This window comes from Culex pipiens, chromosome 2 (assembly GCF_016801865.2).
Source record: "Culex pipiens pallens isolate TS chromosome 2, TS_CPP_V2, whole genome shotgun sequence".
Taxonomy (NCBI): Eukaryota; Metazoa; Arthropoda; class Insecta; order Diptera; family Culicidae; genus Culex; species Culex pipiens.
In genome coordinates, this window is record NC_068938.1 from 56702890 (window position 1) to 56727275 (window position 24386).

At 42.5% G+C, this 24386-nt stretch overlaps 1 protein-coding gene across 1 annotated transcript; it reads right to left on the reverse strand.

Moving 5' to 3' along the window:
• Nucleotides 1-650: 650 nt before the first annotated feature.
• LOC120418614 (RING finger and CHY zinc finger domain-containing protein 1) lies at nucleotides 651-24065 on the reverse strand. The gene is made up of 7 exons (XM_039581059.2): nucleotides 23785-24065; nucleotides 14520-15516; nucleotides 2067-2387; nucleotides 1878-2000; nucleotides 1655-1810; nucleotides 1469-1589; nucleotides 651-1402 (listed from the first exon to the last, which is right to left on the reverse strand). Exons 2-7 carry the CDS (start codon nucleotides 14634-14636, stop codon nucleotides 1041-1043), a joined length of 1200 nt encoding a protein of 399 aa, XP_039436993.1. The 5' UTR covers nucleotides 14637-15516; nucleotides 23785-24065; the 3' UTR covers nucleotides 651-1040.
• Nucleotides 24066-24386: the final 321 nt, after the last annotated feature.

Below are 24386 nucleotides of genomic sequence, written 5' to 3' on the forward strand. Positions count from 1 at the left end.
AAAAAGTTACATTTTTGTGTAGCTTAGCTAAAAATCGACATAAGCTACTGCCCATGTTCGCATAAATGTCCCATATGCAAAAACAGCAAGCTGAGGAAAACGCATTTGAAGTTTGTCCCACACATAAGGCTACGTGTTAAGTTTTCGCGAAAAAACTGGATTTCCTCCTGATTTCTAGAACAAAGTACTGGATGTTGTAGGCTTTTCTGAAAGAGCACACGATTTTGAACCAAACTGCATCAATAACTCAAAAGCGATGAAAATGCATATGGGACATTTATGCGATCAGGGGCAGTATAATACAAGTTGGTCAAAATCCATTAATATTTTTAAAAAATATCAACTCAACCGCAACATTTGAAAAGGCACAAAAACACTTATTTTCGACCAAACTAAGTTTTTTTTCTGAAGAGTTTTTGTACGGAGCCTTGAATAGACAAACCAATGATGGAAACTGATTTCTTTGGCCGTAGAAAAAGTACACAATAAAATATGTTTTTCTGAAAAAAAAAACCATTTTCCAAGGCAAAACTCACTCACTTGCAAGTGTGCACTTCGATACAGTTTCAGACTCAACTTCAGCTCAATTCGTCGAAATCATAAAGCTACGAGGACTCTTTTTTTGTTGATTTTCCGTAAAACTCAACTCCTGGTTTCAATTTTGCGAATGCTGTATTTCGTTCGAAATATATAATAAATGGTGTAAACAACTTTTTATAAAATAAATAAAGCTAGATATCAAAGATATAGTGTTCGCCTAGAAATAAACCGATAATTTTGACGAAAGCTTACAGTAAATTTTGCAATTAGTTAGCTAGGGTCGTCTAGAAGAGCAGAAAACAATAATAAACCTAAAGTGGGTTGAGGGAGGGAAGAACTAGAACGGGGCGGCGTGCGCGCGGTCAAATTACAATACAATTCTAACAACCTAACACTTGGAAGTGGAATGAACACACAATGTATGGTACCCTCGGAGGCTCATGGGAGTGCGAGAGTGTTTGAGAGTAGCGTAACGAGAGATGGTTCGTCGAGAATGCGTTTTAAGCCTCCTGGTTCCCGTTGCTGCTGCTGGCGCCGCTGTACGGGGACGAACGTTCATCACAGGTGCTGGTGGCGCTGGAACTGGAACTGCTAGCGCCGTTGGAAGTACTGCTCGAGCTGGAAGCCGCCGTCGCCGTGGACGTGTCCGACTCGCTGCCGGCGGACGTCGATGCCACGGCGTCACCGTTGGTTAAACTAACTGCTTCGGGGGTTGTTAGTACCAGAGAAGAGGGGAGGGTGGCGCTGGCAACGCCGTTGACAGCCACCGGAGAAGTCGTTGTTGTGGTTGTGGCGGAGTACGACGATGAACTGGCCGCCGTCGCCGCACTGGTGCCCTCGCCGTTCGCCTGCCGTGCTGCCACTGGAATGTTAGGGGGATGGTTACAATTACAACGATAAATAAAGAAGAATTCTTTGGGCCATTTACCTTCGCTTTCGATTGTGCTTTTCGTAGGAAGATCTAAACTCTTAGTCTTTGTCCGGCAGGTGTTGTAAGCGCCACAGTGGGTGCATTTCAAACCGACCACGTGGAATTTAACCGTCGATTCCTGGAAAAAAAGCAATACTCATTGGTGTTAATGGTTTTGGTCTTGGCATAAATATTTAAACTTACCTTGTGACAATCTTTACAGAGTATATCAACGATGTAGTTTTCGTACTCCTTTGGCATTGGCGTGGCAGCGACCTCCGAGTCGAGATATTCCCAGAGCTGGTTCATGTCCATCATACTCGTTTGACACGTTGGACACGCGTAGTGACCGGATGATAACTAAAACGAAACCCGATCGAAATTGAACCTTAATACCCGTCCTCCATCAACAAACACAACTTATTACCAGCTCTTCGAAGCACGTTCGATGCAGCAGATGGCCACAGTCCGGAATGTGACACGGAATGCGCGAGGTGTGAATGTCTTCCAAGCACACGGGACAGTTTGATCGGGACACATTTTCGACACACTGCAACGAAATATCACAGCAGTTTAGAACTTGATCTAATCCCGACTCCCCCCCCCAACGACTCACCCTATGGCCATCGTATTTCAGCTGCATCGGCAGACACATGTTGCACACCTCGCAGTGGAAGAAACGCGTCCGGCCGCCGACACGGCAAATTCCGCACCCATCACAGTGGTACTGCGAGCGGTCCTCGTCGTCAAACAGGTTGCACACCAGACAGGTGTACTTGCCGAACCGGACGCCGCACTTTTCGCACTCCGCTTGGACGCGCTGCCGGGTGTTGCACTCGGTGCAGATCAACTCCGTGACGGTCTTCCGGTTGAAGAAGTGCGTTTCGTTCTCGTCGTGGCAGTACCGGCACATGTAGAACTTGTTACAGCAAGGTGTCTGAAAGGAGGAGGAAAGGAGGCAGTGTTATTGCTTGTGGGCACAGTTTGTTTGGACAAGTGGCCGGACACGTGTGACTATGTACCCGAAAAAAAATTAAAACAAACAGGTTGTTTTAACTAACGGTACCAGCATCAAGAAAACAAACATTATGGCAGAAAGTAGATGTTTGCATAATAAAAAATAAGTGATAGGGTTTGCATACCTTATATTCCATAATTTAACATAGAACAGATTACAGAGTTGCCAGATCTTCAAAGTTCATTAATCGGAAAAGCCTTCATATTTAACTAACGATGTAAAATAAGGCTGTTCTGAAAGTTATTTTTATAAAAACGTTTAACATCTAGCATTGATTTATTGGTTCTTGAAAAACTGAGTTCTTCCACTCTAGAACAAAAAGCTCCAAAATAGATGTTTTTAATGTTTATGATTCATCATAAAGTAAGTTCTGCTCATAAATCCAACTTAGTCAACATAATGCCTCTGTGCTCTGTTGTACTAAGATTGCTGGTTTTCCTATCTAGTAAGGTTGATGCCTTCTTAACTCCTAGCCAAAAATGGGTTATAAAGAAGATCCAGGAATTATATTCATTTGAATTTAAGTAACTTAGCTAGATTTTCACGCGGTATTTGCAGAGTTAAGGTCCAGCCGCGAAAAGTATATAAATAATAACTATCATTTAAGGAACCTTACATTCAGCTAGGGTAGCCTGAACTCGTAACGAAGGTATTTCGATAGGCCTATATCTGAACATAGTATATATACAGAGTTTGTTGAAAAATTCCAATAAACTTAAAAAAAAATTCTACTTTTTGAGTGTTTATGGAACCGCATTGGTGTGTTTTAAGACTACAGTAAACAAGCCATTCCAGAAACGCGCAACAGTGATGGGAAATAACTCAAGGGACGTCTCCAACATATTTTTCTTGATTTTTGATTACTTTTATAAAAATAGCCCCTTTAATGCACAACCAATTTTTAAAATAAATACTGGAAATTCTCATATCCAGAGTTTTTTTTGCCTTCCTCACTGAGGTAAGGCTATAATCCTGCTCTGAAAATGAACTTTTGATTAAAAGCTCCTAGACCCACCTTCATGTATACATATCGACTCAGAATCGAAAACTGAACAAATGTCTGTGTGTGTGTATATGTGTGTGTGTATGTGTGTGTATGTGTGTGTGTGTATGTGTGTGTGTATGTGTGTGTGTGTGTGTGTGTGTGTTTTTTTTTTTTTTTTTTTTTTTTTTTTTTTTTTTTTTTTTTTTTTTTTTTTCTTTTTTTACAATGTCGGAATCTGCTATCAGACACCTGAGAATTCATTTCTCAGGTAGTGTGGGGTTGGGAAAACAAAAAGAGTTTTCCCGACCCACTAAACCAGTCCTTGAACGCCGTGCCCTTTTCCCCCCGGGACCACCTTTCGGTATAACTTCGGGGGGAGGCGTTGCATTTTCTGCACTAGTCTACTTACAGGATCCATGCCGGGTACTAGAACCATTTCCTGTTCCACATACATATGAGTCCATGCGAGGGTTTAACCGCGCCCAAGAATCGCGTTGCTTTTGATCGGCTAGTCATATGCAGCCCTCTCCTTGGACCATCGAGACGTGTACCGATTTGGTAGAGCCGACCGTCATAACGTGCTCTCCTTCACAGCCACACTCGTGGGTTCTCGACTCCTGTGACCATCGAGACGTGTACCGATTTGGTAGAGCCGACCATCATAACGTGCTCTCCTTCACAGCCACACTCGTGGTTTTTCGACTAGGCTCCTAGTCGTTCCTCCTCTGATCGTCTCTCCATTTCCGCTGGAGAGCCGAAGTGATCTGCGTCACCGCTCCGACGACCGCATTCCACTTGGCGATGTCGCTGCACATTCTTCGCACCACATTATCCGGGCTGGAGTCTGCTCCGATAATGGCCAGCATTTCGCTTCGCGCTGCCTCGAAGCGAGGGCAGCCGAACACCACGTGCTCCGGTGTTTCCTCGCAATCGACGCAGTCCGGACAGAGAGGGGACTCTGCATGTCCGAACCTGTGCAGGTACTTCCTGAAGCAGCCATGGCCCGACAGGAACTGTGTGAGGTGGAAGGTGACCTCTCCATGCCTTCTGCTCACCCACGCGGATACAGACGGGATCAGCCGATGCGTCCATCTGCCTTTCTCCGTAGTGTCCCACTCGCGTTGCCACCTTGTCAGCGATTCGGCTCTCGCGGCTTCCCGGATACCTCTCGTGCCTCTTCGGGTGTAGCACACGGTGTCCTCTTCTAGTGTGATTCCGATGGGGATCATTCCGGCTATGACACCAACTGCTTCCGACGAAATGGTCCTGTACGCGCTTGCAACCCGCATGGCCATCAGTCTCTGCGTTCTGTCGAGCAGCGCTCGATTTCGCTTCGTCCCCAGCGCCGTCCACCATACCGGTCCGCCGTACCTAAGTATGGACGTCGCGACACTTGCCAAGAGGCGGCGCCTACTGCTCCTGGGTCCAGCGTTGTTCGGCATCATCCTCGACAGTGCCATGATCGCCTTAGCCGCCTTCTCGCAGGCGTAATCGACGTGGCTGTTGAAGTTCAGCCGGTCATCCACCATCACCCCGAGGTACTTGAGCGCTCTCTTCGAGTGCACGACGTGTTCTCCAACGTGTATCTGGGCCTGCTGCACCTTTTTGTGGTTACTGACCAGTATCATCTCCGTCTTGTGGTGAGCGATCCGCAGCTTCACCTCGAGCATCCAGTTCTCGATCATTGCGATTGCCTCCATAGCCAGCACTTCGACCTCCTCGACATTTCCGCCGGTTACCGTCAGCACTATGTCGTCTGCAAAGCCAACAATCTCTACGCCGTTGGGTAGTCCCAGTGTCAACACTCCGTCATACATTCCGTTCCACAGTGCTGAACCCAGAATGGATCCCTGCGGAACTCCCGCGGTAACAACAACGGTTTTTTGTCCATCGGCAGTGTCGTAGACCAGCACGCGGTTCTCGAAGTAGCTCTTCAAGATCATGCACAAATAGTCAGGCACCTTCATTTTGTGCAGCGCTGCTGCTATGGCCGCCCAGCTCGCACTGTTGAACGCATTCTTGACGTCAATCGTGACTATTGCGCAGCAACGGTTCCCCCTGCGTTTTTTCCTCCGCGCTTCGTCGGCTTTCTCGACCACTTTCCGGATGGCGTCCACCGTGGATCTCCCTTTACGGAAGCCGAACTGCCTCGCTGCTAAGCCATGCTCGCTCTCCGTGTACTTGGTCAGCCGGTTAAGGATGATCCGTTCCAGAAGCTTTCCGAGGGTGTCCAGCAAACATATAGGCCTATACGATGATGGGTCCCCCGGTGGTTTGCCTGGCTTTGGCAGCAACACGAGCTTTTGAACCTTCCACGGGTCGGGGAAGTGTCCTTCGTCCAGGCATTTCTGCAGGACTGTTCGAAACCTATCCGGGAATGCTTGAACCGCCGATTTCAGGGCGAAATTCGGGATTCCATCCGGGCCGGGAGCTTTCTTCACCTTCAATCTCTTCGCTACTGCCACAAGTTCTTCGTTGGTGATCAGATGACCTTCGGCGTTGCTACCCCCTTCGTCGTTGTACGGTGTAGGAGGCCATGTCGTTGGGTCATGTCTTGGGAAGAGCCCTTCCACAATGACCTTCAGCTTGTCGGGACACGTTTCAGCCACCATCGATGGGCCTCTGATCTTCGCCATCGCGACACGATATGCGCTCCCCCAAGGGTTTGCATCAGCGTCTTGGCATAACTCCTTGAAGCAGTTTGTCTTGCTGCATTTGATCGCTTTCTTGAGCGCGGCCTTTGCAGACCGGTACTCCTCTCTGCGCTCCTCTCTAGTTGCTTCGGATCTTGCTCTCTGGACTCGTCTTCTGGCGCTGAGGCAACTTGCCCGAAGGGTACCGAGTTCTTCATTCCACCAGTAAGCTGGACGACGACAGTTCCTTGGCTCCAGTCTCCGCGGCATGGTTGTGTCGCATGCTGTCACCAGTTGTGCTGTTAGCACGTCGGCACTCAAGTCTTGGGGACCATCACACCAATGGAGCGCTTCCACGAAGAGACCCTCGTCGAAGTACTGCAGCTTCCATTTCCTTCCGTAGGACCGGCTGCTCCTATCTGGTACAGGGGCTCGTCTCCCGATGCTGTACCGGATCGCTTGGTGATCGCTATGGGTATAGTCCTCACTCACCCTCCAGTTCATGTCGGCCGCCAGTCGCGGGCTACAGAACGTAACGTCGATAATGGACTCACGACCGTCTTTGCGGAAGGTACTGCTGGTTCCGCGATTCGCCAGCCTAACGTCTAGCTTTGCCAGAGCTTCCATTAGGCTATGCCCCCTAGCATTGGTGCATCTGCTACCCCACTCGACCGCCCACGCGTTGAAGTCACCTCCGATAACGATCGGGCTTCGTCCGATCAGTTCATCGGTCAGACTATCCAGCATCTGCTGAAACTGCTCCAAGGTCCATCTTGGGGGAGCATAGCAGCTACAGAAGAAGGTTCCGTTTACTTTGGCGATCACGAATCCTTCAAACGCCCTCGAGACCACTTCCTGTATGGGGTACCGCCCCATCACGTGTATCGCCGCCATTCTTGCTGTATCCGCGGCCCAGTTTCCGTTGTCGTGTGGAACTCGGTACGGTTCTGCAATAATTGCCACGTCACACCCCGTCTCCGCGGTCGACTGCCACAGCAGTTGCTGTGCAGTGTCGCAGTGATTGAGGTTCACCTGGGACACCTCCATTACTTTTTGCCCGAGGCCAGCTTCTTGTACACCGGGCAATTAAAGCAACCCGTCGCATGGCTATTGCCATCGCCTTCTTTACAGAGCACGCACTTCGGCTTATTTTTGCAGTCTCTTGCCATGTGGCCTTCTCTACCACACCTTCTGCAACTGTTGGTTCGATCGGGACCATCGCAATTTCTCGCCTGGTGGCCGAAGCCCATGCAGCGGAAACACCTCGTCATCTGCTGGGTCACTCGAGGAACAGGCCTCAGTGGGCACACCGACCACCCTACTTTGACCTTGCCGGCTTCCAGCAGCTTAAACGCCGAAGGCGTCGATAGTCGGATCGACGCAATTTGCGTGCCGCCGTAGGCTTTCCTCAACCGGATTGCCATCGGTGTCGTACGGTCATCCAGAAGAACGATCAGCGCATCTTCTAGCTCTTCCTCCGTCGTGATCTCGTCCAGGTTCCTGCACTCAATCGTTGTCTCCGGCGATAGCGCCCTTACCTTCGACTCGTAGCCTACGGCTTTCTCGACGAGGGACTTAAAAGCTGAGCTCTTGACCGCGGGGTCATTCTTCAGCTCAAAAAGCATCGCTCCGGTCTGTGTGCGCCTGGTTTTAACCACGTTCTCGCCAAGCTCCTTGAGTTCCGGATCGGTTCGTACTTTCCGGAGGAGGTCTGCGTACGAAACACCTTCCTTCACCTCGACCACCAAAGCCTCGCCTTTGTTACGCTCCCTGCGAAACTTGGGTTTTTGGGTGTCCTCGTTCTGCTTCCCTTTTTTCTTCCGCTTCTTTTTCTTGACCTTCTCCCATTCCTCCTTCCCTGGGTCTGGTTCTGGCTCCTTCGCTGGGTCCGGACTGTCTCCATTCCCCTGCTTCTGCTTCTTTGCGTCCTCCTCCTCTCCAGGCGTTTCCCTGTCCCGTTTAGAGCCTGGGCCGGGCGGCGTTTTCGGTTCTTTCTCCCGTAGCGCTTCCTCCTCCAGTTTTGCGTTCAGCGTTTCTTCGGCTCTTTCAGCTCTGAGCTTCAGTGAATTCCGCGTCACCACCAGCGAGCTGTTTTCGCGCTCTGCGGCATTCATGGCTGCCTTGACTCCATTCACCATCTGCTTGATTCTGGTGTGGACGTTGTTTTTGTCCTTGATGAAATCAAAGAGTTCGTTAACCCTCCTTCTGACCTCCTGCAACGCGTTCCTTCCGAGCAGGACTCCGTCCTGAGGGGTACTGCCGGCGAAGTTCAACAAGGATGACTTGGGAGTCTCCTCTCCAATTACTCCTATCTGCTGACTCGAAGCAGCCGCCTGGTTCAACACTGGGGATCTCAACACCTTCCCGCTTCCACGGAACGCGCTCGCCACTCCGCCTGCTGTGTCGCCGCCGTTTGACTCGCCTCCTGCCATTTCGACGTTTGCGTCCTCTTCTACCTCCGTGTTTTCCGATGCTTGGGGCGCATCGGGACCCTTTTGTTGGTTTGTTTCACTTGTCTTCATTTTGAATCCCACGAGTCGCTAGGGAAATACGGTCCGCTGCGCCAGTGCCCTGCCGTGACGCAGTAAGGGCAAATTACGTGTGGGGTTCGCCCCTGTGCCCCACAGGCTCCGTTAACGACTGGGATTTTTTTGAACCCCCCCAGCCATGCATCCCTCGACACGGGTCGCGTCACATCTTGGATTCGGGGTTTGGTGAGGTTTTGGGCTAAAACACTTATAGCGGCGTTCGATCGCTTGACAGAGGTGTATACGGACCCATGTGGTTTTTTTCGAAGAAATTAAACAGAGCCCTTGTTCAATTCCGCCACGTCCTAGACATCCTCCCGCTGCTGGTCCGGGGGCGATGCATTGAATGTATGCAATCGCCGACAGCTATCCGCCTACTGCAACCCGCCCGGTAGCTGGCAGCTAAGCTCCGCAGGGACCCTCACATGTCCCCACGGTTCACGGGTGTGTGTGTGTGTGTGTGTGTATGTGTGTGTGTATGTATGTATGTGACCAAAATTCTCACTGAGTTTTCTCAGCACTGGCTGAACCGATTTTGATCGAACCAGTTGCATTTGACTTGGTTTAGGGTCTTATACATCGCTATCGAATTGTTTGAAGTTTCGATAAGTAGTTCAAAAGTTATGTATAAAAATGTGTTTTCACAAATATCCGGATCTCAATTATATGCATGTAAACGATGTCCGGATCCATCATCCAACCCATCGTTGGTTAGGTAATTGAAAGGCCTTTCCAAAGAGTCCATAACATTGAAGATCTGGCAACCCTGTCTCGAGTTATTATCACATAAGTGATATTTATGTACTTTTTTGAAGCCGGATTTCACTTAAATGTGTGTAAACGATGTCCGCATCCATCATCCGACCCATCGTTGGTTAGATAATTGAAAGGACTTTCCAATGAGTCAAAAACATTGAAGATCTGGCAACCCTGTCTCGAGTTATGACCACTTCAGTGAAATTTATGTACTTTTTGAAGCTGGATCTAACTTAAATGTATGTAAACTATGTCCGGTTCCATCATCCGACCCATCGTTGGTTAGGCAATTGAAAGGCCTTTCCAAAGAGTCCAAAACATTGAAGATCTGGCAACCCTGTCTCGAGTTATTACCACATAAGTGATATGTATGTACTTTTTTGAAGCCGGATCTCACTTAAATGTATGTAAACGATGTCCGGATCCATCATCCGACCCATCGTTGGTTAGGCAATTGAAAGGCCTTTCCAAAGAGTCCAAAACATTGAAGTTCTGGCAACCCTGTCTTGAGTTATTACCACATAAGTTATATCTGTGTTCTTTTTTTCTGGATCTAAAAAAATGCTGAAATGTGTGTCCAAACCACTCATATTACCCATTTTTGGTAAAAAGTGAGGAAGGCATCAACCACATAGGTGGATTAAGTAATTTAAAAAAAAAAGTCCTATCTCGGTTGAGTTTTCAAAAAGCCGTAAGAGCCACCGTGACCTCTGTCACTAATTTTCGTTTTTCTCCAAAATGAAACAAAATTTCATTTATTTTTAGTTTGAGGCACTTGAAGGACGTGTAGATGAACAATCTCAAACATTTTTGATATTGGTTTTTCGTAAGTAGGTCGAATACCGATGCAAAAAGGACTTTGTTTACCAATGGCTCTTACGGCTTTTTGAAAACTAATCCGAGCTATATACTATTGTCTTTCATATGTTTATAGGACCTATTCAAAAGAAAACTCTAGACATGTTCAGCATGTTAAGGACTCGGTCCTAACTCCTTCAATTTAAACAAATAATTTTGCGATAGAAACTTGCTTGCTCACTCACTGTAATCGTTTGCCAAAGTGCTAATATGCCAACATTAGGTGCACGATGGAAATACAAAATTAATTGTTGTTTCATTAAAACTTATTGCGTCCTTTGTTTTCTCGTTAGCAGTGATAAAATCAGGCCTTCCTTTATCGTCGTTGATCGAAAGACACGCCGCCATTGAAGTTATTGTGTTACCAAATAACATGTCAATTTCAGTAGATTGCGAGCAGCGAAGCCACGCGGTTGCTTGCAAGATTAATCGTGTTTTGCGACGTTTTTTTTTTTTCGAGTCATTAGAGTTGATCGCGAGCAATGTGACCACGCGGGTACTTTGCAGATTTAATCGAAGTCCCTTTTGTGGAGTGATAAGTCATTATTTTCCCGGCATTATCAGTCGATTGCGAGCAACGGGTCACGCGGTTGATTTGCATGTTTCGTAGTGATTTTAGGGGTTTTTGAAAGGAGCGAGCCGAATTTTCTGAGACAAGCAAGTCGTACTGATTTGTTAGGTCCTCCCCACATTATCAGAGATCGGAAGGCACGCCGACGAATTTTTTTTAAGGTTTATGAAATTGCACATTGATTGAACACGAACTGAGCAGACTATCTAAGATTTAAAACATTCTCATGATCACTGGACTGGCTCGTCGTTACAGTATGGCCCATAAAAAATGCGACATTGTTATTAGGTGAAAATCGGACCTATTTTTACTATTTATGATGTGTGTAGCATGTGTACATGCTAAATAGGTACAAAACAAACCATCAATGTCTTTAAAACCATTCCCATAACATTAAAAAAGTTACAGCACATTGATATTTATGATTTTCCTATTAAAGAAAAAAAAATACTTTTTTCATGTTGGTTGGTCTAGAGAGCCTATTATGATTTCTTATGCACTGAAAAGTAAACAGCCTTCAAGGTTACTGTTTTTGAGAGCTGTAACAATTAGTTCCACTGAATTTTACGCATTCTATAACCATTTATAATAAAAAAGTGAACATTTCAAAAATATCCCGATTCTGAAAATGCATCAATTTTTGAGATTTTTTGAAGCCTTCAATGTTCTAAGGAAAAAAAATAATGCTTCTTATGATGGTAATTGATACTAACAGATACCCTGATGTGTCTTTGAACAGAATACGACCACTTTTCTGTGAAAAAAATGCAAATGTCGCATTTTTTATGGGCCATACTGTATACCAGGCCTGCCCAACCTTTTCGGCTCAATTTTCACATTTTTGATCGTCAAAATTACAAATGTTTTTTTTTTCATGGTTTCTTTGATGGACTCAGTTCTCAGATGACTAGTGAACATTACTTTGACAAAAGTTTGAAAAAATATGTTTTCAGGTTGTTTTTATGTAAGTTTTTAGTGAAAAATTGGTCCGGCCCGCGGGCCGGATTGATTTTTGACGTAAAATGTAGGTAAAAATGACTTGTATAAATATTTTTTCAAACTTTTGGAAAAGTTATGTTCACTGGTCATCTGAGAACCGATTCTATCAAAGAAACCATGAAAAAATAAACAATTGTAATTTTGACAATCAAAAATGTGAAAATTGAGCCGAAAAGGTTGGGCAGGCCTGCTGTATACGGACAATTTCAAAAGGGAATATTTGTTTCGTATGGAAAAAGCAAAGCAATTCACTTTAACGTTCCCCGGGTCTTTGTGGTCTCTGTTGCAAGTTTCTGCTCATTTCTAAACCTCTTTTACGCAAATGGACCAACGTTTTACTTCCCCATCCGATAGAAGGCGAGGAGGATAAGGCGGTAATCGAACCAGCGCCCCAAAGCAACTTAGGGATCGGCAGCCGAAGCCGCTAACCACCGCGCCACGAGGCCCTCTCGAGTCACCATAATGATCAAATCACTTCCACTCGCGAATCCTGACCTCATACCCATCTACTAACCCCCTCAAAACCCACGTGACACTTTGTCGGAGATGCAGTCGATTGGGCGGCCTCTAGAAAGAGGTGGTGATAGATCTACCACTCAAGTATCGGACTAACATTCCCATCCACTTCCCAGTGACTCTACCTCTGATCGTAGCCGTTGCTGGTATTGATCAGCATGATAGCACCCACTCATCTTCCACGGCTCGTGGATGTAACTTCTGGAGGTAGCAAAGGTGTTTTTTTTTAAAGAAAACCTGCCTTGTTATATTTTTAGAAAGGTATTTGGAAGACCTTTCCAATGAGCCTAACTTACATGAAGAAGTTATGGACACCTAAGTGATATTTTAGTAGTTTATGGAATCGCTAAACGGGAATTGTCTAAACAGCAGTATCAGATTGCTTGCCTTGAGAATAATAGTTTATCCGTTAACCTGATTTATGCCACTGTTTGTATCGCTTTCTTAGGGCGACTCCCAGACCTTTACCCTACACAACTAACAACTTCACGCGACACGTTACGCAGCCCAGTTGTTTAAATTGGGTTGGGAAAAAGCGCCTGTGGTTTTGCTACCTTTTTCAACACTTCCCGTGCTCCACATCCTTATTTCTTCCCGGTGAATGGTGGAGATGGGAGCGGCCGTCCAATGGATGGCTTTCATGGTGCTGCCTGTCCTGTTCTGGAAGAATTGGTTTTAATTCCTTTTAAAAAAAATTCTAAGAATCCTGGAATGGACAATCTTTACACATGACGTAATCCAGTCGAATGCGAATATCAGGAGCAACATTTGACAGGGGCGGTACGACATTGCTCTTCCGACCTTTCATTACACGCGTTTAAATGGGACGAAAGACCGTACGAGCAATGTCGTACCGCCCTTTTCAATTGTTATTCCAGATATTTTAGTAGTTTTCAGAATCCGGATTTCAGATTTTTCAGAAATGTTTTTTTTTTGCTTTCGTTCTACTAATTTTCGAGATTCCCTTTGTTTAAAGTACCAGCTCTAAGATTGCTAGACTAACAATCTAAGGGTCGCTGGTCGAATCCCGCAGCAGACGTTAAAAATCCCTAAATGTTTTTAAGATCATCAGTTCGTCGCCATCGTGCTAACTTGTCGTACGTGCATTTTGGGCCAAATTGAGTTAAGAACGCTATTTTGTGCAGCTCACAATGCCTCACCTTTTGACCTTCACAGATCCCCAAAATTCGATTTCAATCCTGAGATATTCAACAAAAACCGAAAAAACTCCGTGCATTTTTGTCACTTTACATATGAAAGTAGTTTCAATCTTGTCGTGCTATCTTGTCACTCCATGAAAATTGATGTAAGTGCGACAAAAGGCCAAAGGGATTTCAGGCCAGAAAAGTCAGGATGCGTTTGTCGCACGTACATGCTAGACTACCGTAAACATTTGTAATTATAACTCGGGACTCCAGCAACCAACTTCAACCAAACTTTGGGACAATGCACAGAATGGTCAGCTAAACAAAACGTGTTTGTTATTGTTTACATTGCGTGCTCTCGTTTTTGTATATTCAAGGTCAAACATTAAAACGCGTTTTTCTCGGAACGTCAAAATGGCGGGTGCGACAAGATAGCACGACGACGTCGAGTTGTTGAACTCCCGATTTACCGCTTACGAGGCGAAATCGTTACCACTAGGCCACAACAAGACTCGATCGAGGAAAATCTAGTTATTAAATCAAGGAAATCCACAATAAAAGGTGGCTAGGCCGAAAAATCCAAGCGTTTTTCGCTCTCTACTGCTCGTATAAAATTCCCATACATTTAAATCACTTTTGAGTTAATGAGTAATCGGAAACCACGTTTAAGGCCACGTGAAAATTTATCGATCACAATCTAATATGTTCCTGGGACTGATATAACCTATTATTAGCATATTTTAAGTCTGATACAAATTATACTTTTCCATCACTTCAAATGACGAAGGATTTAACCCCAACTTTATATTATTATCAATAACAAATGTGGTAAAATTCGTTAAGGCTACCTGATCAAAAATATTTGCATTTTACTAAAAATAAGGAAATCCAGCAGCATTTTGTTCACTATTGGGAAACCTTAAAAGTGTACAACTTCCTATTGCATCTGTAGAGCATTAGTTGAGCCTTTTCATCAACCGACATGTAGCTACTCATCCCGGTAAACTGAATGCCACCATAACGTAGTCGATCGAGTTCTTCACCCCCTCCCAAAACTTACCACAAACTTGGCCCGCCGCTTGTAGTGCGCACATCCGACCCGTTTCTCGTCCGGATCCTGCTTCTGGGGCGGCCCCGTCGCCGCCGACTTGGCCGTATTCTCTTCCGCTGTAGACATCTGGAGGTCGGCCCGGCTGGTACTGCTCGCTACACTTCCGATTTTCGCGATCTTTTCACACACACCACAACTTTCCCCGGGCACTGTTTCGCCCCTGTCGTCAACGCCGTGCCAATGACTAATTTGCGCAACAATTTGTCAGTACTGCGACATCACCGTTTCCTCTTCAAGGTGGATCTCCCAAACTTTTGGAAGCAGCAAAAACTGAGCCGTACACACACACACTTCGGGGGACGACCCTTAAAACAGGTTTCTTCTGATCGCAGCACCACCACGATGACGGTTCAACATCTTAGACGTTTTTGTTCCTCTCTTCGTGCTGTTTTTGTTGTTGCAGCTCGCTGTCAGCAAAGTTCTTCACGTAGCTGTGCAGCGCAGCGGGTTGATGTTCTGACCCGTTCTACAGACTCGTCACTTCCCCCGGATTCGACTTCCTCCCACACGATCACGAACCTCTCAAATTCCACACGAGAGATTTTGCAGTTTTCACTTTTTATTTTCCACAGCACTCGGTTCACCTTTCACTTTTACACTTCCGGAACTCCAGATCTTCACCCGCTCCGTCCACACGAATCTCCGGGAACCTGCTACGCGACCTCCGCGTCGATCTCACCACCTTTCCAAGCCGCCGCCGTGACCAGCGTCGCGTGGCCGACCACGAAGCACAAATAGTTCACGCAAGTGTGTCATAAAAAATAAAAGTTAAAAAATAGAAAGTGAAATTTCTTGCTGCTGCTCTTCGTGTGTCGTGTCGTGTCTTGTCTGCTTCTTTCTCCTGCTTCAGAGGTTCGCCGTGTGCTTTCTTTCCGAACCGGGTCCGACTTTCAGCTGCTGCTGCTGTTGCTGTGGAGCGAGCGAGGCCTCAGCTGCTTTGCTTGGGCTGGAAAGGAAAACAACAACAAAAACAAAAATCGAGATGTAGAGACGGACGGTGATGATGATGTTGCTGAAAAGTGTTTCCGAACGAGAGAAGAGAGAGATAGCGAGGGAGAGCAAAAACGCCACCGCCATCCAGAAAACACGTACCGAAACCATATGCTGGATCGGAACGGGTGGCGTGGCGGACAGACGGCAATTTTGGGACTACAGGCAATAAGTGAATGTTTCTGGTACTCTTTCTGTCCGTTTAGGTAATTTGAGTTTGTTTCAGTTGGTTGGGAAACTCGTAAAGGTTTTGAGGATTTTGTTGGAGTGATAGTGTTAATTGAACATGTATTTTTTTTTAAATTTTGTGCGATTCACGACATGGAACAGATGAAATCCTCTGAGTATCAATACTTTATTTTATATATTCCTTTAACCAATGATTTAAACAATTTTTAACTAATGTTTACAATTGAAATGGTATTTTGCAAATTGTTGTGAATGAAACAGAAGAACTAATTACAGTTAACTCTCTGGCTGTCGATCTTCTCAATATCTGCAGCTGTCAATACATTTTTCAGTCCCTTCAAATAGATTGCTTTGATTTTTCGTTTAATAATTTGATACCTCCCGCTCACGAAGGTCTCTTCAATATTCGACAACGAGAGAGTCCACTCTATAAGCCATTTGATACTGGTAATAACACAATCCAAATGGTTTGATGTCAATTTTCGGTATCAAAATGTTGAAATTTGCATAATTCGACGGTAACATTTCAAAAGGCATCATGTACATTTTGACACTTTCTGGGTTATTGCATATTCTGAAAGTACTCCTAATAAGCTACCTCTCCACCAAAAATGAGCAAAAGTGACTTCAGTAAAGTCTGTTTAATAATGATTTTCCCTGTTTATATAGCCCTGTCAACCTGTCAAACAAAAGACTACATGAACCTCGTGGCGAAAAAAAAGCATCATGAAAAAAGTGCCATGTACATTCGGCGAAGAAAAACGAATCATAACAAAGCGTCCCCCTCAATAACAGCAGGGTGATATCGACGTTGGTGATTTCAAAAGAAGTTATGTTTGTTTTTCTCAAATAAAATTACGGAAATAATGTTTTATTGAATGTGGATGATCAAGTATCAATAAAAGCAAGGTTTTTCATCGTTTGTTATCATTAGAACATCTTATTTTGCTTTTATATTAAAATGGGAATTGAAAATGGATGCTCAACATTCAAATGCGTTTTCTCAGAAAGGATGATGTGTACATGATGCTTTTTGGAATATTGGCATCGAATTGGTACTCCCAACTTTTTGATAGTTTTCTATCTTTATTAAGAACATGAGTGTTGGTACATGAAGGGGAAAATTTCACAAATGGAACGTTCGTTGAAAAAAGTCTCCGTACAATTTTGGCAGCTGTCCATACAAAAAGACTATTACAGTTATCCCACATATTCGAAACACTCACCAGTTTGGAACACTTTGGCTATATTTTGTCAATAGAATCCGAAAGGCAACTTTTCTTTTGACATTACATTTACAATTTTCCGGGACTCTTTCTATCCATAGACAACAACATTTTTTTTTTTTTCGTTATTCGATTAAGTAAGTAAATAAGTAAATCTTTCCCAGTTCCTGAGGGGAACACCCTTGAAGAGTATCGGGGCCGGCATTTACAAAGCGGATTCAGTGGCAGTTTCAATCTCAACTTAATGTTAACATGTTAAGGTTAATGTTAACATTCCATAGGTCGCCTCCCTAAGATGTCGTGATAAGGTCCAGTTTGTGACGATACACTAGCTTCCCTTTACTAAGCAATCGATTCCAGAAGGGAAAAGATCACCAGTTGTGTTGGTCCGAGCCGGGATTTGAACCCCGATCTACCGCTTACGAGGCGGAAGCGTTAACACTGGGCTACGTGGCTCGGTGATTCGATTAGGCTGGTACATACAAATTTTATTTTAAGTTTTTGTCTCCCCCCCCCCCCCCCCTCTCCTTCAAAATTGGCCCGAAAAATCAGGAGACAAATAAAATATTTTTTCAGAAAACTTCTAAATAATCATGAAACTTTCAGGAGTGATTGAAAATCATGTTTTTTGTGGATAAATTAAATTTTCTGTAATATTTTTTTTATCTTCTACATGTATGTAACCCCTTAAGTATAACCCCTAAACTACTCTAAAGTGATTCAGATTTTTAAAATACAAATTGCGGTGATGAAATATTGAAAAAATGCATTTTGAATTTTAATAGGCAATCAACTATTTAAATTTGACTAAAATGGGGTCGCAGAAATCGAATTTGATGTAAAAAGTAAGAAAATAAAAAAACAATGAAAAATGTTTTTTGATCGTGATTTGATTATCCGAAGTGCCATACAAATCTTCGCTATAAACGAAACTTTGGATAATCGAGTCTGGACTGTATTTTATTATGTTTCCGTTTCCAAGAAGTCTTGATAGTTAAAAAAAAATGAATGTTTTTTTCTAATACCGACTAATCTCAGTTATCCGTAGTTCGATTAGCAAAAGGTTTTCAATGCGGCAAACTCGCAAACAAACGCTTCCGCCTCGTAAGCGGTAGATCGGGGTTCAAATCCCGGCTCGGACCTTCTTTTTCCTTCTGGAATCGATTGCTTAGTAAAGGGAAGGTAGTGTATCGTCACAAACTGGACCTTATCACGACACCTTAGGGAGGCGACCTATGGAATGTTAACATTAACCTTAACATGTTAACATTAAGTTGATTAATAAACTGTCACTGAATCCGCTTTGTAAATGCCGGCCCCGATACTCTTCAAGGGTGTTCCCCTCAGGAACTCGGAAAGATTTACTTAAACTCGCAAACAAGACAAAATGTATGCAAGCAGACGTTTCTTGAAACAAATGTTGGCGAACAAACAACGCAGACAAACTGGCAAACTGTCAAAATGTGCGAGTTTGTTTGTTTGTTGCCAAAGTCTAATACCTCCTTAACAAAAACTATCTCTGGCTCACTCTTACACGCGCTGCTGGCTGTTTTGGTCGTAGACGGATCTGTTGCTGGTAAGTTTATGGCCTTACAGTTATTTTGGAGCTTTAATCGAGCAACAAACTCTCAATGATAGGTGATCGAAGAGAATAAGTTTAAATAAAGAAACTTTTCTGGGAACACTTCTTCAGGGAACCCAAGTTTGTTTACATCCCTAAGAAAATAGTGTGGTCAATGTTGTTTTTTTTTAATCTTCATTTTAGACGTTAAAATTTTAAATACAGTTCAGACTCGATCATCCGGCCTTGTCAAAATTTCACTTTGGATAATCAAAACTTCGGATAATCGAATCACGAAAAAAAAATTCTTTGTATTATTTTTGATAGTTGAGCTTTAGTATGACCCTTAAACTACTCTAAAGTTATTTAGAATGTGTAAATCCAAGATGAGGGAAAAAATGGAGATGATGAAATAATGAAAAAAAAGCATTTATTAATTTAACAGGCAATCAAAAATTCAAATTGGACTAAAATGGGGTCGGATAATCGAGTCTGGACTGTAGCTACACACATAATCGAAAGATCTGAAGAAAAGTTAATGAAGGATAATGCAAATTAATATGATTTTTCAAACCTGTAGGATTTGTATCTTGAGGATTGATTTATGGTGTCTTCGTCGAAGTTGTTGTTATTGCTTAGAACTTCTCAGAAAAAAATGCTACACTCCAATAAAAAGTTACCCCACGGGTCCCCCACAGACCGTTATTATGAAAAAAAAATTTCCACCCAAACCAATGATTGGACATGGTTCCTGGGACCATTCTGCACCTCTGGGCCGAGTTTCAAAATATTTGCCGGCAGAAATTTCGAATACGGTCAGTTTTAGTGTTTCGAGTAGAAATTAAGGAGAAACCACATGTAAAATGCGTAGGAAAAGATCAAAGTTTCAATGTTTTAAATCGAAAACATTACTGGTCATGGTTTTAAATTGTACTAACATGTAGCAGAATGATATAAAAACGATATACGGCACTGACTTAGCCGGATTAAGCCTAAGTCAAGTGACTTAAGCACATTATTTACAAGTTTATACCTTAATATTAAAAAAAACTCCTACATCAGGGAATGTTAAGTCAAGGAAACCCAGATTGCACAAAAATAACTTAAAGTGGGGTGACTTTGAGCCAAGGGGTGACATTGTACCAAATTTTACGATTTTAAAATAGCTAGATAGCTAAACAACAAGTTTGATAAGCTTGAATTGTAAAGTATAATCGTTGCAAATATTGTTCTTAGATTATGTTGCCCTCTGCCATAAAAAAAGTTCAATAAGTAGGAACAATTAAAAAATAGATAAAGCTTTAGTTTCATAAACCTTACCGTTTGACCCCGACAAGAGTTTTAGGACACAAGTCACATTGAAAACTTACATCGCCTGTACATATTTGACTATACCGGGTTCGGTGGTGGAGTGGTAAACGTGGTTGCCTCTTACCCCAGTTGGGCTGGTTATGTCGTAGAGCGAACAATTTGATTTGATTTGATATTTAACTGTACTATTTTCAGGTTTTCATACGATATGCCAAGCTTGTTAAAAGATTTATTGTGTTTTCACATTGGGCAGAAGTAGGTTTTATTTTGATGAATACATTATTAGTGCACGTTCTTGATGATCAATAATATGCTTTTTTGAATTCAAACAATGATTGTATCAACATTACTTTAATCAATTCTAAAATGCAATATTTTATGACGATAACTGCAATATTGGAAAATAATTGGTTGATTTGAAATATTAATCCTGTGGGAAGTTATGTCATTAAACTTTTGATAATTATAATCAACAGCACAGGACAACAAAAATATGAAATATGAAATGATATCTTAAGTACTCTATGGATTTCATTCGTAAGATTGAAGTTTGTAAATGGTTTGAAACAAAAAGAACAATTTTATTCTAATTGCAATGTCACAAACTTGCCACGTCATAAAATTCCAGGAGATTTTAAATTTATTTTAATTACTTTAATTTAGAATCAACAGGCTTTATTTAAACAGAATAAGCAGATTTGCGTAGCAATATCATTAAATTGTTTTGTGGGAACATAATTAGACCAAATTAATCCGTCTACAAATAAAAAAATTAACATAACTTTCAAGCCTATCAAAGCAATCTTTATGCGTTCGTTGGTACAATGTCACCCCTTTGGCTCAAAGTCACCCCACTTTAAGTTATTTTTGTGCAATCTGGGTTTCCATGACTTAACATTCCCTGATGTAGGAGTTTTTTTTTTTAATATTAAGGTATAAACTTGTAAATAATGTGCTTAAGTCACTTGACTTAGGCTTAATCCGGCTAAGTCAGTGCCGTATATCGTTTTTATATCATTCTGCTACATGTTAGTACAATTTAAAACCATGACCAGTAATGTTTTCGATTTAAAACATTGAAACTTTGATCTTTTCCTACGCATTTTACATGTGGTTTCTCCTTAATTTCTACTCGAAACACTTAAACTGACCGTATTCGAAAGGAACCATGTCCAATCATTGGTTTGGGTGGAATTTTTTTTTTTCATAATAACGGTCTGTGGGGGACCCGTGACCCATTTATTTTTATTCTACAACAAGTTTTTGATGCTTTTTTTTTCATCTAAAATCTCCCGTCCAGAGTGTCACGTGAATTCCCGTAAAAAATACTTCCCGGGAAATTTTATAAAATAAAATAGAATGAATTAACTTAATTTGATTTTATTCAATGAAATTTACAGTTCTTAAAAAACTATAGCTATTCTGAAAATTTTATCTCAAGGTTTATATGTAGAGTTTTTTTTATTGGTCCTATAAACATATGAAAGACAATAGTTTATAGGACCTTTTTTAAAAAAAAAAACTCTAGATATTAAACAATCCTAGACATTCAAAACAGAGAATAGCTCCAGCTGCAATTTTATGAGCAAAAGAAATTACGATACGATGGAATGCAACTAAACTATTACAGAAAATGTGAAAAACAAGATAAACAGAAATAAAATACAAAAAAAATGTAACGAGACAAAAACAACCAATTATGTGTCATTGGACAAAATTGCTAAAAATTACCTCTTTAACCCTCTAAAGCCCAATTATTTTTTCGGAGATTTTTATTTTTCCGGTGGTTGGTTGCCTTCCTCACATTTAAAGAGTAGGGTAGGGTAGTCATCAATGAGACACTTTTGGTTTTCAACTTTCAACGATTTTTCTAATTTTTTATCAGCGTGTTTTAATGCGCTTTTTGTTGCATTTTCTTTCTTTTAATGTGATCTAATATTGACCAAAATATGAGATCGATCTGACTTCTACAGCCAGAGTTATTCAACTGTCTCATTGTAGACGCACTTGGCAGGAACAATGAGACAGCTGGGGAACAATGAGACACTCTACGAAAATCAACATTTTTCTAGTAAAACATCATGTTTTTGTATTGTTCCATTGCAGGTGACTTGCCTTGAATATTTCAGGGCAATTTTGTCAACATGAAACTTTTATTAACAAAAGTTACACTAAAAGTATTTAAGTTTTGCAAAATCCATAAATTAATACCAAATAACTTCGTATTTTTGGTTAAATGAAGTTTAAACACTATAAATATGCCAAAAATCACTTTTAATTCATGTTTTGAAAGATTTCCATCGATTTTGAAAAGTTTATCGAAGAAAAATAAATGTGTCTCATTGTTACCCATGGGCTGAAATGAGTGGGGAACAATGAGACAGCTCTGGATTCTGGGTATATTCAAAATTTTGGCCAAATCTAATGAAAGGACATTGTAGCCCAACTCAATCCCTATGGAACGTCCAAAGAAATTTGAAGAAATAATAGTTTTGGTGTAAATGGCAGCCTACGAGCGAAAAAGTATTTTTTGTTCATAATTTACTTTTACTCCCCAGAATCAAACATTTGTGAATAACTTTTTAAAGGAGCGTCCATAACCAAAGCCACTAATATGACAGACGTGTATCCAGTAGACACACCTTTCCCCCAAATATGAGCCTGATTGGTTGAAACTACGACTTGTGAGAGTCATTTTATCATTGTTCCCCGTGTCTCATTGATGACTACTCTACCTTAATGTTATCCAAAATAGACACTAAAGGGCGGACCTTTCAGTGTTCTATCAATTTGACTCATTTTTCATACTATTAGATAAGGTAGTCAGATCTTCATAATTCAGGGCACTTAGGGAGCGTTCTTTTATTACGTAACGCAAGAATCGGAATTCTAGACCTTTCTAAAAATGTATAACATGGTCGTTTTTTAAGCATAACTTTTGAAGTACTTAACTAAACTTTATAATTTTCAATAGCGACTTATGGGACTCCAAGACGGATCGAATGAGACCAAAACAGACAAAATCGGTTGAGCCAGTGCCGAGATAACCCAGTGCAATTTTTTTGATCAACATTCCACTACACACACAGACATTTGCTCAGAATTTGATCTTGAGTCGATAGGCATACTTGAATGTGGATCTAGGACGTCACATTAAGAAGTTTAATTTTCGAGTGATTTTATAGCCTTTTCTCAGTAAGGTGAGGAAGGCAAAACACAGCCAGAGTTGACCCCAAAAAAATAATATATTTTTTGAAACATTGGCAAAGGCACAACAGATCAAACATCTTAACAGTCATTTTTTAATTTTTTAGAATTCCCCTTTCGAATGCTTTTTAAAGATCAAAAATTGGTTGAAAATGTATTTGTGGCGAATTTAAAATTTAAATTAAAAAAAATGAGTGTTAGAGGGTAAAACATTTTGGATTTTGCTGTGGGTGGAAAGGAGTTACATATCCTAATTAGTTAAACTTGTTGAATAGTTCTGTAGACGTTTGAGGATTGAATCATTGTCTTCTTACATATCTGGAGCAACATTTGAAAGGGGCGGTACGACATTGCTCTTACGGCCTTTCGTCCCATTTAAACGCGTGTAATCAAAGGCCGTAAGAGCAATGTCGTACCGCCCCTTTCAAATGTTGCTCCAGATATATTGTTCAAGAGAATCGCAAAGAAAAATGAAAAACGCATTAAGTAATGTGAAATTTCCGCAGTGAATTTTGAAACGTCACTTCATGGCAGAGAAAAACAAACGCACGATAAAAGCCTACCAACTTTTCACGAGCACACACGCACTCACACGCAGCCACTCGGACACACTACACGCACTAACACAACCTTACTCACGCACGCAAATCAACCAACCAAACCTCGTCGCTCGCACATCGCAGTCGATCGTGCCCCAGACACTGTTTCCCTCTCTCTTTTCCGCGCTTACCTCTTACGACCCCGAGAGAGTGAGCGAGCCGAACTTTTCACTTTCTAGCGAGCTGAGCTCAGAGAAGCTGCTCTCACAGGCTCAAGTGCAATCAACTTTCACGATTTTCACCAATTTCCGCACGGTTTCGCACCGAACCTGCTAGCTCCGATCCGTGTAGAACCGCTCGGGCACACTTTGGACACTTCCGGGGGCGATTTCTGCGAGAAAAAACCACTTTTCAACGGAACAAGCACGGACCACTGCACGAGCGAACGAGACTGCGATTTGACGTGAATGGAAAACGAAACTGAAAGACGACGGGCGGCTGGATTGCGTTGCGTGTGTGTGCGGGAACAGCGCTAGTGCGCTCTGGGGCGGCTTAAAAGAGGGAGCTTTTGAAAAATTTGACGGGTCGGGCGGCGAGCTTTCGCAGCATAAGTGGCACAGAGCTACTTTGGAATGACAGCTTTGCACACCAGATTTTTTTTTGCCATTTTGGGTAAAATTTCATTCAATCTTAATTTTTTGGATGTATTAATCTGGGTGCTGGATCCAGGGGGATGCTAAAGGCCGCCATCTTGGGTGATTGAGATTGATAACGCGCGCAAACTGGGCACAGT

Coding starts and splice junctions, on each gene's coding strand:
- LOC120418614 (XM_039581059.2), bottom strand. CDS start 14,636: ATGTCTACAGCGGAAGAGAATACGGCCAAGTCGGCGGCGACGGGGCCG. Junction 1,811..1,877: donor GAACGTGCTTCGAAGAGCTG/GTAATAAGTTGT, acceptor GTTTCGTTTTAG/TTATCATCCGGTCACTACGC. Junction 1,590..1,654: donor TCTGTAAAGATTGTCACAAG/GTAAGTTTAAAT, acceptor CTTTTTTTCCAG/GAATCGACGGTTAAATTCCA.